Genomic DNA, 13,432 nt, shown 5'->3' on the forward strand with positions numbered 1-13,432 from the left:
TTAACTTTTACCTCCACAAGTGTGGTCTCCAGCCGCCGACTGATAGCAGAGCTATCAGCATCGTTAGAGGAACACGTGGTCCGGAGACTTTTGTCCCCGACTGTACACTATACTGTATTTACTCACCTATTAGTTGATACGTCATTCGGCCCTCTAGCTTCGGGAAACTGAAAAAAAAAATAAGGAAGTGAAGGTTGGTGACTGGAATGGTGGCATCGTCTCCTTTTCTCCTCCCCCAGCTCATCTCCAAGGTGATGGAGATGTACCAGCCCAGTGCGGTGGTGCTCCAGTGTGGGGCCGACTCCCTGTCGGGCGACCGCCTCGGCTGCTTCAACCTGACCCTCAAGGGGCACGGCAAGTGCGCCGAGTTTGTGCGCCGCTACAACCTGCCCCTGCTGCAGCTGGGCGGAGGAGGCTACACCATCCGCAACGTGGCACGCTGCTGGACCTACGAGACAGCCGTGGCCCTGGGCGTCGACATCGCCAACGGTCAGTGGGGACAGACAGCACACTCTGTGGTTTCATATTTCCATACCGCAGGAACCCTAGGTGATAGGACCGTGACTGAGCAGTATGTGGGTACGATGCGAGTTTGTAAAAAATTCAGGGGGGCACTTTGTTGACCCAAAGTGCAGGGAGGCGAAAGCCTTAAGAGCAGTGTTGCTGCTTGTGTCGCTGATGTGTGATTAAGATGTTAAGCTTCAATTCTAAGAGTGGAATGCTACAGCGTCTTGAGACGCTGCCAGGGAGTCCACAACACCATCCGCTGTTCAACTCTATGCCTTGGTCATTGGTAAACTGGTTTTATGCGTAGCATATTGCAATCACTCAGTTCAGCCCTTGGGCACGGCCGGGCAGCCACCAAACCACTAAAAAAATATAAAAAAATAATGGCTGAGCATTGTGGTGGTTGCCACCGCCCCGTTTCAAAGGGGCCCCTTCTATCCATCCATCCATCCATCCATACCTCACAGAGGAAAAGCTGCTGAGAAAATCGAGTGCCGCCAAGCAATACCTCACCCAGCCAAGCAATACATGCAATGCATTCTTGGCTTAACCAAGCTAAGCCTGGGCATCTTTTTTGAGGAAAGGTAATGTATCTGTCTCCCATGTCTCGGTGGACACCTGAACCTCCTTGGACACCTGAACCCCCTTGTAACTGGAAGGGAGGAAGATGGGAGTGAATGAAGACACCATGTTCACTAGACAGGCCTTAGACAAGCCTTTGTTCGTTCCAAACCATTGAGCTGGCATGGCGGAGTGGTTAGGATGGAGGGGTTAGCATGCTTGTTTTGCACTCTGGAGACCCTGGTTCAATTCCCCAACTCGACCAATTTCCTACTCGGTTTTGTTTATTTATGTGGTTTGACTAGAAAGAGCATGACACCTCTGCTGACAACCTTCTGTCGACAGTGATGAGGCATTAGAGGCTTTCGCTTTAAAATTCTTCGCTTGAAGTGCAGTCTGCAGAATTTTGGGTGCTCTGAACGCTCTCCTGCAGCATACAAATCCACGAGCTGTGATCACAGCCACGGCCACTAAGTGCCGCTCTCACTTTGCCAACGTGGCAGTTTGCAGTCATGAGAGTGCACCACGAGCATTGAGCAGTGGTGCGAGGTTGGCACATTGTCAACGCCTCAATTGTGATTTGTTACGCAGCATGCAGCGTGAACACTTGAAGAGGTGGTACATGGTTGTGAATAAATTTCATCAGCCGTAAATAGGTTTGCGTGATTGCATTCCCCGTGCCTCACCGTACAGATTTTGTTTTGTGGCAGGTATTCCAGAAAATTTGGGGTCATCTTGTGCTGTAGCCGCACCCGAAATCCACAGTTCTGGTTTTGTGGTTTTGTTATTGTTGCGCACTGTCATCATCAGGCATCCAGCAATAGGAGGCAGTACGTAGATGCGGCGGCAGTTCGTAGTTTCTATTTCCACACCATTTCACCACATTTACCTCGTGATGACCACACTGTTAGAAGCAGGACAGTCATACCTTGTACGGAGTTGGGACCGCGAAGCCGGTACTCGTCTGCTTTTAAAAGGCAAGTACCGTATTTACTCGCATAATAGGCGCACCCCCAGTTCAGTCGCGAAAAATCAGATTTTTTATTCCCGCGCATAACAGGCGCACTCCGAACTTGGCACTGTGATCAATACTGTATTTGCACGATTGCAAGCCGACGCCTCCCCACCCCCACAGTCATTATTTTAATAAAGTTTTTGCTGAACTTCTAGTCCTCACTAGTGCTGCTGCCGTCGCAGATGCTGCGGACCCACAGCACGTACAACAACATCGCGTGGAACAGCCGCACACAGTTTTCAGGGATGCTCACTTTAAACGTCTGTTTGGAAAGCTTCATCTCCAGCCGGAAACCTTCCGGTCTTAGGACCCCGAAAACCGCGGCGATAAGAGTCGCATACGAAAAGTTAGGCACGCCGCAGTCGCAACTGCCGCACTCCTCGTCCACATCGAATTTCCGGCCTGCCGCACACTTGCCGTGTTCGAGATCTAACTCCCAGCCGTGTAGCTATTAGGGCGCTTGTCCGTCGTGCTAAAATAGCAACGCTCGGCAGCAGCGCAAGAGAGCCACAACTACGATGAACTAACACGCTACAACAGAAACCGGCCCTTTGACAGCCATAAAAGACTGGAGCTGATGATGCTGGTGTCGATATGGATAGCAAAAGTTCGCGGCAGACGAAAACATTGATGATGATGAGCTTGATCTGGGGCGCCATCCGTGGGTGGCACCTGGAAGCTTTTGTGTGCGTGTGTGGCCTCCGCGATCAAGCGCACGTTGCTCGCAGCCACAGCTGACCGCGGAGGCCACGGCGCGTGCATTTCGAAGGCTATTCCCGCGTGGGTTGTGGAAAGTTTGGGCGCGGCCCTTGCACGGATATTTTTTTAAAAATTATTTCCTTCGGGAAAACAGGATGCGTCCCATGCACGGGCGCATTTATGCGGTATGTTCAATTTTGCGAGTTGAAAAATTTCCGGAAATTTTACCTCGCGTAATAGGCGCACCCCGAACTTTGAGCCAGGTTTTCTGGAGAAAAAGTACGCCTATTATGCGAGTAAATATGGTAATCGTTCCTGCCAAAGGCATCAGCGCCTTGTCAAGTGCTGCTACATGTACTGGATGAGATATGGAGGGCCTGCCGCCGAACTGCTGAGATGGGTCTCTTGAGCATGCTCTGAAGTTGGGTCGTGGGCGCTTGGACAAGCATTCCCGAGGGGCTCGTTTGTCGTGCTTTCAAGAAATGATGAGTATCGAATGCACTTGATGGTATTGAAGACTTCTTTGAAAAAATGTTGTTGACATGGGACTCGTGGAGGACAATACACCCAATGACAACGATCACAGCAGCGTTGAATATGCAAATCAATGTCTTAGGTGAGCTTTCCTTGCTTGCATTGCATGCATATGAAAACTTTTTTTTTTTTCTATCCCCACGTTACGCCTCATGTTTTATGCAGGTCAGTATTGTACGTTGCTTTTTTATGGTCTGTTGAACAATGGAATCTATTTATTTCAAACTTACTTAAGGGGGGACACTGGTCTTGAAAAAAAAATTTTTATTAATGAAGTCACAGTTACGAAATCTTCAGGGAATATGTATTTTTGTGTGCTGATTCTAAATATGTCATTTAATTTCATGTAAAACAATTCCTCGAGCACTTATGCACTTTTTATGCTAGTATTTTGCGGAGAGTTTTGAAGAAAATTTGCTGCGGGAAACTCGCTGAAATGTATGCCATTGGGTTCTCTTGACACCAAGGAATACAATAAGGGTGAAATTGTCTTTCTGCCTATCATAGAACTTAAGTTATAGAGTTTTGAAGTTGTCGCTTCAGAAATGAGAAGGAAAGTGTGTATATTCCTGTTTCTGAAGTGGCAGCTTCAGTACCCTATTACTCAAGTTCTATGAGAGACAGGATTATAATTTTACCCTTATTGTATTCCTTGGTGTCAAGAGAACCCAATGGCATGCATTTCAGCGAGTCTCCTGCAGCAGATTTTCTTCAAAACTCTCCGCAAAATATTTGCATAAAAAGCACATAAGTGCTCAAGGAATTGTTTTACATCAAATTAAATGACATATCTAGAATCAGCGCACAAAAATACATGTGCCCTGTAAATTTCATAGCTATGACTAAATTAATAAAATTTTCTTTTCAAGACCAGTGTCCCCTCTTAATTCGGCCTTCCTTTTTACTTGAACTGACAATTTGGTCCCGTCAGTATAGAGTGTGGGGACAAGGCTCTGCATTATTTCAGCAAACTTTTGTTCATGTGTGATTTCAGTTGTGTATTTGAGAGTTAACAGTCGAGCCCAGGCTCGGCTGAACTGCCCGAGTGACTCCTGAGCCTCCTCCGTTCGTATGCTTCTGTGCAGAACTCCCATACAATGACTACTTCGAGTACTTTGGGCCAGACTTCAAGCTGCACATCAGCCCTTCCAATATGGCCAACCAGAACACACCAGAGTACCTTGAGAAAATCAGGTGCGCATCCTTTGTTTTGCTATCCGCACCTGAGATGTTGCTGCTCTTTCGTTTCGTTGCTAAGTGGATTTCACCTAAAACGAGCCGTCCTTTTTCTGTTTCAGGACTAGGCTCTTTGAGAACCTTCGAATGCTTCCTCATGCACCGGGCGTCCAGATGCAGCGTGAGTTTTTTTGCATGGTTTCGTGCAGGTTTGCATATGAGGTGGTGTGCGTTGAAAAAGATAGCAACAGTTGGCATGGAAAAAAAATTGGAAGAAAGACAGTGCACCCATAGAGTTTCTTACTATTACCTAGAGGGAAAGCTGGCAGCCCATCTGTGGGAGTTTGCATGGCGACCCCTCGAGACCACTTCAGCCACCATGGGCGCTCAAAGCATCATGGGGCGGTGAGCTACTTGTTGCGGAACTGCAACTTTTGGCCAAAAAATAATAGAAAAATAAAGCTGTTTGATAACTACAAACGTCCTAACATTCGATATCTGGTCTAATGATTGCAACAAACGAGCAGAAAAGCATTTAAGTGCAAAGTTTGCCCAAAATTAGAGACGACTCGCTCTCCTATTGGCCTAGTGAAGAAAACTATAAAAACTAATATTTCGTAATTAACAGGCGCAGTTTTAACAGTAAATATGTTTTCAAAAAAGATGTTGTTGCTTAAATACTATAAGAGGTTTTTTAATGGCATTTCGGAAAAGTGAAACCTTTTATTGGCGTCGTGTGTCTATGCATTTTCACTACTATGGTTTTTGTGCACTGCGTTCGCGCGAAAGTCGTCTGTGCACACACAAACAGCCTTTTCGGAATGAAACGTCTTAGTAGTGCCACTCCGTGTTCCCGAAAAAATACGACTGTCTCGCAACAAGTAGCTCACCGCCCCATGATGCTTTGGGCGTCCATGGTGGCTGAAGTGCAGCGCCGCCAGCTTTCCCTCTAGGTAATAGTAAGAAACTCTATGAGTGCACCTGCTTTGTGCGGCACCTTGGCATTTTTGCTATGTTTTCTTTTCATGCAGTTCAGTTACAGTCGCTGACCAATTTTTCAAACTCTGTGGGACCCGGAACATGGTCCGAAGAAACGGAACAGTCCGAACAATCTGTTCACGTCTAGAGAATAATTTTTCTGCAGAAAGCGGAAAGAACTGCTTTAAAAATTGTGAACTTCACCGCTGCCTACATTCCACTTGCAATATTAGACTTTATCTGTACCACAGTCAGGCTTTCGTCATATCCGCACCACCACTCGTCATGCACGAGCCATTCAATGTTATGGCTGTGTCATCTAAGGCATGCTGGATGTGTAAAAATGTGGGCTTAGTTCATTTTATTTTTTATTTTTTTATTTTACGGAATGCGCCGTAGAAGTAGGCGGTAGAATGGTTCAACAGGATACCGGGAAGCTATCTCTGGAGACTAAAGATCTGATTAAGAAACGGCAAAGCACGAGGACGTCTAATTCCACAGACAGGGTAGAACTGGCAGAGCTGTCGAAGTTAATAAATAAGCGTAAGGTAACCAACATCAAGAAGTTTAACATGGAGAAAATCGAGCATGCTCTAAAGAGCGAAGGTAGCCTAAAAGCAGTGAAGAGAAAATTAGGCATAGGTAAAAAACAGACGTATGCGATAAGAGACAAAGAGGGCAATGTCATTAGCATTATGGATAAGATAGTTAAAGTAGTCGAAGAGTTTTACACAAATCTATACAGTAGGGATTGTAATCAGAATGATACTGAGAGGGGCAGTAGAGCACACCAATGGGACATCCCGCCAGTAATGAAGGAGAAAGTAAAGAAAGTCTTAGGAACAATGCAAAAGGGGAAAGCAGCTGGTGAGGATCAGATAACAGCAGATTTGTTGAAGGATGGAGCAGAGGTTGTGCTCGAAAAACTAGCCACCCTGTATACGCAATGCCTTGTGATCTCGAGCGTACCTAGAGCTGGGAAAATGCTAACATTATCTTAATTAATAAGAAAGGAGACGTCAAGGACTTGAAGAATTGCAGTCAGATCAGCCTATTGTCTGTTGCCTACAAGATATTTGCTAAGGTAATCACTAATAGGGTCAGGACAACCTTAGACTTCAGTCAACCAAATGATCAGGCAGGCTTTCGCAAAGGATACTCGACAATACACCATATTCACGCTATCAATTAGGTGATAGAGAAATGCGCAGAATATAACCAGCCCCTGTATATAGCGTTCATTGATTACGAGAAAGCATTCGACTCAGTAGAAACCTCAGCAGTCATGCAGGCATTGCGGAATCAGGGTGTACAGCTGCCGTAGTTCTCCTTAAAGTCAGCAATAAAATTTCAATAAGGAAAGGTGTTCGGCAGGGAGACACGATCTCGCCTATGCTATTCACTGCCTGTTTATAGGAGGTATTCCGGGGCCTGAAATGGGAACAGTTAGGGATTAGAGTTAATGGAGAATACCTAAGTAATCTGCGATTCGCTGATGACATTGCCTTGCTAAGTCACTCAGGACATGCAAAGCATGATCAATGAATTGGACAGGCAGAGCAGAACGGTGGGGCTAAAAATTGACATGTAGAAAACCAAAGTAATATTTAACAGTCTAGCAAGAGAGCAGCAGTTTGCAATTAATGGCGTGGTGCTGGAAGTAGTGAGAGATTATGTCTACTTAGTGTAGGTAGTGACCGCTGATCCGGATCATGAGAGGGAAATAACTAGAAGAATAAGAATGGGGTGGAGCGCATATGGCAGGTTCTCTCAGATCATGAATGGCAGTGGAAAGAAAAATGGAAAGAAAAATGATAAGTGCAACATTAAGAGATCGGAAGCAGGCGGAGTGGGTGAGGGAACAAATGCAGGTTTATGACATCCCAGTTGAAATCAAGAGGAAGAAGTGGGCTTGGGCAGGGCATGTAATGCAAAGGCAAGATAACCACTGGTCCTTAAGGGCAACAGAGCGTATTCCAAGAGAAGGCAAGCGTAGCAGGGGGCGGCAGAAAGTTAGGTGGGCGGATGAGATTAAGAAGTTTGCGGGAATATGGTGGCCGCAACTGGCGAAGGACAGGGTTAATTGGAGAGACATGGGAGAGTCCTTTGCCCTGCAGTTGGCGTAGTCAGGCTGATGGTGATGAACTCGCCCCAATAACACCTGGTTATCATGTAAGTTATGTTTCTGTTTTAAAGGAGGGCTTGCTTTTAATGCCACTTTGGTAATTCTTTCGGCCCGTGTGGTGTTTTCCCGAAGTGTTATCACATGTCATGCGAGTATGTGTGGAGACTTGCAGAAGTATTGGCTTGCCGTCAGCCACCCTACGGTTGCGCGCTGCGATTGTCACTTGTACCACCACCCGGGTACTGCTGTATTGCTTGAGCAGCAGCTCACACAACAGATTGCTTGCGAACTCACTCTGGTATCGTGCAATGGGTACTGCAAGCTGTGCATGATGCAATGCAGCCATCCCCGAAGACGCCATGGACCAAGAGAGCGAGGACGAGGACAAGGTCAACCCGGACGAGCGCATCAGCATCCGGGCCTCAGAGAAGCGCGTGGCCTGCGACGAGGAGTTCTCCGACTCCGAGGACGAGGGCGACAACCGGCGCGACAACCGCTCGCACCGGCCCAAGAAGCACCGCAAGGGTTCGGCCCCTGGTTCGGCCGCAGCCACTCCGGGCGCAAACACGGCCGCGACTCCCACAGGGGGCGCTGCGGTTGCCCCATCGCCTACGGGGGGTGACGACGAAGCCAGGACATCGCCGGCTGTGGACGTCAAAGTCGCCGTGCCTCCTGGTGCAGATGGTCCACAGGCTCTGAAGAAAGAGGCCGATGGTATGTGTTGTAGCTGAACGGGACGCTGCTCTTTTCAAATGAGCGGTAAAGAAATTGGAGCCACTCGCCCGCTGCATATGACGGGTGATCAGTGCTAGCTGGTGGCACCAAGGATGATGTTGCGCATAAATGCCAATGAACAAACACAAGTGGCCATAGTAGCCTATGAATGATTGGAATCATCCGTGGCTGTGGGGAAGTGTGCTCTCTATCCTGGTCCTGGTTTTGAAGCCTGTGGTTCGAATTTGGTTACCCATGTTGGTTTCTTTTGGATGGTGGGGTCCAGGCGAGTCTGGCCGTAGAGGGGCTGTGTGTTAAAGTAAGACATGATGTTGGGCTAGTCGCCTTCGCGCAGTTTTGTTTCGCTCTAGCTGTGTGTTAGCTGGCAGCTTAATTCATATGTGTACGTAGGTTGGCGAACTCACTCGTGAGTCGACTCACTAGGGCTCACATTCAGACCTTGAGGGGTGAGTGAGTCGGGACTCGAATCACAATCATGATGTGAGTCGTAGGTGAGTCCGAACTCGCATTAAGATCAGGATCTGAGTCGTGAGTGAGTCCTGGCTCAGGTTCGAATGGTCTGTGTTTTCACGGCGACAGGTGCTTAGTTTTTTTTTTTTTTTTTTTTTGTGCTGGCAGCGGAGGGGAGGAATAATTTACTGCCACGACGGAGCACGCTAGGGGCAAGGCAGCTTGACGTTAGTGTGGGGTTGAAGAAGATTCCGTGGAAGCGGGGTGACAGGGGTGTGTTTGTCCCTTCCCCATTGCTAGATTGCGTGGGTGCAGTAATGAGCCGCATAGGGATTTGTCTAAAGCTTTGTCCAAGTTCCACCATGTCGGTGCTGGGGAGGGTGCCGGCCTTCGTTTGTCGCGCGTCTCAGTTAGCCCGGGGGCTTGCCACTTGAGCACTTCAGTGAGCCCCTGTGTGGCTTGAGTCAAAACGAGGGAGTGAGTCCAAATGAGTGGTGAGTTGAGATGAGTGAGTGAGCAAAGAGGGAGAGAGAGACGAGGTCTGACATGAAAGCTGGAATGAATGTCAGTTGAGCTTTCCGCACAAATTTTTCATTTTCGGTTTTTATGAACATGAAAATCGAGGGCAGGTTATAATCACTTAAAGGTGCACTGAAGAGGATTCTGAACATGTCTTTTTGCCGCGGGAACTCGATCCACACGTTCCTAGCATTCTTAGAAACAGTGACTTATTGCCCTGTGTGGCCGATTTCCCCAATTAAAATGAATTAACGTCCGGCTCCCGCCTTTTTTTTTTTAATTCTGCCTCATACGGTGGGCGGAGTCGACCAACGCGTGGAGCGCCTTTCACCCAGTCCCGTGGAGGCTTTGCTTTCGCTTTTGTCGTGTCCGGTCGCTGTGTTGAATGCAGCGAAAGACGCACACGGTACTTTAAGACTTCGTTTATTTAAAGCCGATGAGGGTGCGACCAGCGTCGACCGAGGCAGGAGCCGAACTGGCCGCCCGAAGAAAGGAGGGAGCGGAGAAGCGTCCACGGGAGGGAGTGGCTTCCCAAAACAGGAGGAGGATGCGGGGGCGCACCATGGGGGGGCATCTGGCGACAGCGTGCGACGAGGGGCAAGTGGTCGTTAGGAGGAGGATGCGAGTGGTCGTTAGGAGGAGGATGCGAGTGGTCGTTAGGAGGAGGATGCGAGTGGTCGTTAGGAGGAGGATGCGGGGGCGCACACACACAAAAGCAATAAGGGGACACAACACTTCCTTCCCCCTTAGAAAGTTGCCTGGTATCGTGCAGGGGGTCTGCGCTCACGCGTGGAGGCGCGCTGGCTTTGTGCGCTCGGGGGAGAAACACTTGTAGGCTGGCTGTTGTTCGCTGTGTCTCCTAGGTCTGTCCTGGGCGAAGTCTCTTCTTCCGGGAAGAGGTGCCAGGCTATGTGGGAAGATGGTGCACGTGTTCTCTCCGCTGGCGGACAGCTCTCAGACGGCGTCGTAAATCTACGCAGCTGGTTGAGATGTCGGCGTGCTACTGTGCCATGTATGTTGACGAGCCAAGAGCGCAGGCCTATGCGTCTGACAATTGTAGCTTCCTCCCAGCGTGGCTTTTTCAGAAACTGTCGGGCGAGGACGCGCTGCCCCTCATTAAGCGTGCCGCAGCGCGGAATTGCTTTTTCTTCCCGGAACGTCTCTGCCTTTGGCTCGGGGAGGATGGCTGTGAGCTGGGTTCGCATTTCACGCTCGAACATCATTTTCGAGGGGGTCTCGCCTGTTGTGCTCTGAACCGTCGTGTGCTGCTTGAAGAGAAAGCGCGCAAGGCGGCGCTGCAGCGAGCCTGTCTGATCTCTTTCAAGGGCGCGTTTTAGCTCGGCTACGTAGCGCTCGGCTTGTCCGTTTGTCGCTGGGTGGTAGGGGGCCGATGTAACTGATGAGATCCCGTTGTCGCGATAAAACTTGAGGATCTCCGCAGACACAAACGGTGTTCCGTTGTCCGACACTACCTTGCGCGGCAGGCCGAACGTTGCAAATAGTGATCGGAGGTTGTCAATGACTGCTGCCGAAGTCGTCTGTCCCATTTGCCTTATCTCAAGCCACTTTGTGTAGGCATCTACGACCACAAGGAAAGTGCAGCCCTCAATTGGTCCTGCAAAATCAATGTGCAGTGTGTGCCATGGTGTGTCTGGCTTTTCCCATTCTGGGACAGGAGCTTTCGGCGGGGCGCTCCGGCTGCTCTGGCAAGGCCTGCATTCTCGCACCACTGTTTCGATGTCGTTGTCAATGCCAGGCCACCACATGTAGCTTCTGGCACACTTTTTCATTGCAACGATGCCCCGATGTCCGGCGTGGATGAGAGACATAGCTTGTGCGCGTAGTTCTCTCGGCATCACAACTCGGGACCCAAATATGATGCAGCCGCGATGGGTGCTCAACTCTGTAGCTCGCCTGCGGTAAGCGTCGAAGTTGTCCCCTTTGAGTTTATGCACGTTGCCTTGTTGAACAGCTGTGTAAACTAGCCGGAGAGCTGCGCACTTCTGCGTAGATGCTGCAACTGTGCCTGCTGTAAGCGGAGGTTCTGGCAGTGCTTCGAACATCAGAACGTCTCCTGGTGGAAATGGTTCGTCAACAGTTGCGTCTAGTGGCAGACGGCTTAGCGCATCGGCGTTTTGATGTTTACTCCCATTGCGGTAGACCAGAGCGTAGTCGTACGCTGAGAGTTTGATGCACCAACGTGTCATTCGCGGAGACAAAGTTGGTGGCATAGGCCTTTGTGGTCCCAGAATGCCCAATAGCGGTCGGTGATCGGTTATAAAGGTCACCTTCCGGCCGGCAATGTACTGGTGAAAATGTGTCGCCGCGTAGACGATGGCTAGCCCTTCTTTGTCAAGTTGCGCGTAGTTGCGTTCTGCTTGCGACAACGTACGTGAGGCGAAGGCGATGGGAGCTTCCCTTCCTTGCTCGTCAGTTTGCGATAGAACCGCGCCGACTCCGTACGGTGATGCGTCGCAAGCCAAAAGCAGAGGCTTCCTTTCGTCGTAGTGGCGGAGGACTGTACATCTTCGAATCAGGTCTTTCAGGGCATCGAATGACTGCTGATGGCGTGGCGACCATGTCCATGTCACATCTTTCCGAAGGAGTTGGTATAAGTCGTTGGCCACGGTAGCTCTTTGTTCCAAGAACCGGTCGTAGAACGTCAAGAGTCCGAGAAAAGCCTGTAGCTCCTGCTTGTTTGTTGGAGCTCGTGCTTCTGTGATCGCTCGCACTTTGTCCTCGGTAGGGTGAATGCCTTCCGCATCAATTCGGTGTCCCAGAAATTGCACCTCTGGCACCGCAAAACAGCACTTCGATTTGCTTATGCACAAATTAGCGTTTGCTAGCCTTTCGAGAACGAGCTCTAGGCGCACTGCATGCTCTTCAGTGGAAGTGCCACTGATGATGACATCGTCAAGGTAGACACAAACTCCTGGGATGCCCTGAAGCACTGTCTCCATGAATTTTTGAAATATGGCCGGGGCTGCAGCTACGCCAAAAGGCAGTCGCTTGACTTTGTACAAGCCTTTCAGAGTGTTAATTGCCAATAATTCAGCAGTTGACTCGCTCACCTTCAGCTGCTGATACGCCTGGGTGAGGTCCAATGTGCTGAAGACTCTTGCGCCACGCAGTACACTGAATACTTCTTCAGGTGTCGGTAGCGGGTAAGAGGACGCTTTAGTCGCAAGATTGACGGTGCTCCGGTAGTCTCCGCAGAGGCGTATGGTTCCGTTCTTCTTGCGAACTACGACAAGTGGTGTGGCCCATTCTGAATGCTGCGTCGGCTCGATGACACCTTGCTGCTCCAGTTTGTCCAACTCTTTTTCAACTGAATCTCGGAGAGCAAACGGCACCGGCCTGGCCTTCAGAAATTTGGGTTGCGCGTTGTCCAACAACTCCAGTGTGACCGGGGCCCTTCGTTTCCTGGAATCTCTTCCGAGAATACTCTTTCGTATTTCTCTTGCAGTTGCTCAACCATGTTCTGGCTCGGCGTCTGGTGTATGCCGCATATCATCACGCCTAGTGGAGAAAACCAGTTTCTCCCTAGAAGGCTTGATCCTGTGCCCTTCACAACAAGCAGAGGTAGCGTATGGGTCTGGCCGTTGTAGTTAACCTGCACGTTGGCAGAGCCCAATAGTGGCAGATTCTGTCCTGACCACGTTCGCAGGTGCGTGTCGTCTTGTTGCAGGGCGGGTGCGTCAGATGGCCATGAAGTTCGGAACGTGTCCTCACTGATCAGAGTACAGGCTGCGCCGGAGTCCACCTCGAACTTAATCAGCTGGTGATGTACGCTTACTTCTGTAAAAATCTTCGGTCGCGTGCCGAGATTCATGGTGTTCAGGTCGTACAACACAGATGGTGTTGCTGATGTTGTTCCATGGAGATCAGATAGCGGCGTATTCTCTGAGGCGTTGACGCTGTGATTAGGCTGGGAAGGTGACTTTATCTTGGCAAGTCTCCGTTTCGTAATGCATGCTCTTTCGATATGCCCTCGCTTGTGGCAAAAATTACACGTGGCTGACTGGAATCGACATCCCTGGGGGTTGTGTTGGTCGTCACACCGCCAGCAGCGTTGTGCCTTTTTGACCGATTTTACAACAACAGAAGGCTTGCACACCTGGTTGCTTGTCTGG

General features: G+C 49.6%; 1 protein-coding gene across 1 annotated transcript in view; it reads left to right on the plus strand.

Annotated features, from left to right (window-relative positions):
• LOC149336072 (histone deacetylase 1-like) overlaps nucleotides 1-13,432 on the plus strand; it is a 40,159-nt gene that overhangs the window by 22,523 nt on the left and 4,204 nt on the right. Inside the window, exons 8-11 of the mRNA XM_089552571.1 lie at nucleotides 240-489; nucleotides 4,402-4,510; nucleotides 4,615-4,673; nucleotides 7,938-8,309. Coding sequence (XP_089408697.1) covers nucleotides 240-489; nucleotides 4,402-4,510; nucleotides 4,615-4,673; nucleotides 7,938-8,309 — 790 coding nt within the window. The remainder of the gene's footprint in view (nucleotides 1-239; nucleotides 490-4,401; nucleotides 4,511-4,614; nucleotides 4,674-7,937; nucleotides 8,310-13,432) is intronic.

The sequence above is a fragment of the Amblyomma mixtum genome, chromosome 7, assembly GCF_055824585.1.
Source record: "Amblyomma mixtum isolate Tamu chromosome 7, ASM5582458v1, whole genome shotgun sequence".
NCBI lineage: Eukaryota > Metazoa > Arthropoda > Arachnida > Ixodida > Ixodidae > Amblyomma > Amblyomma mixtum.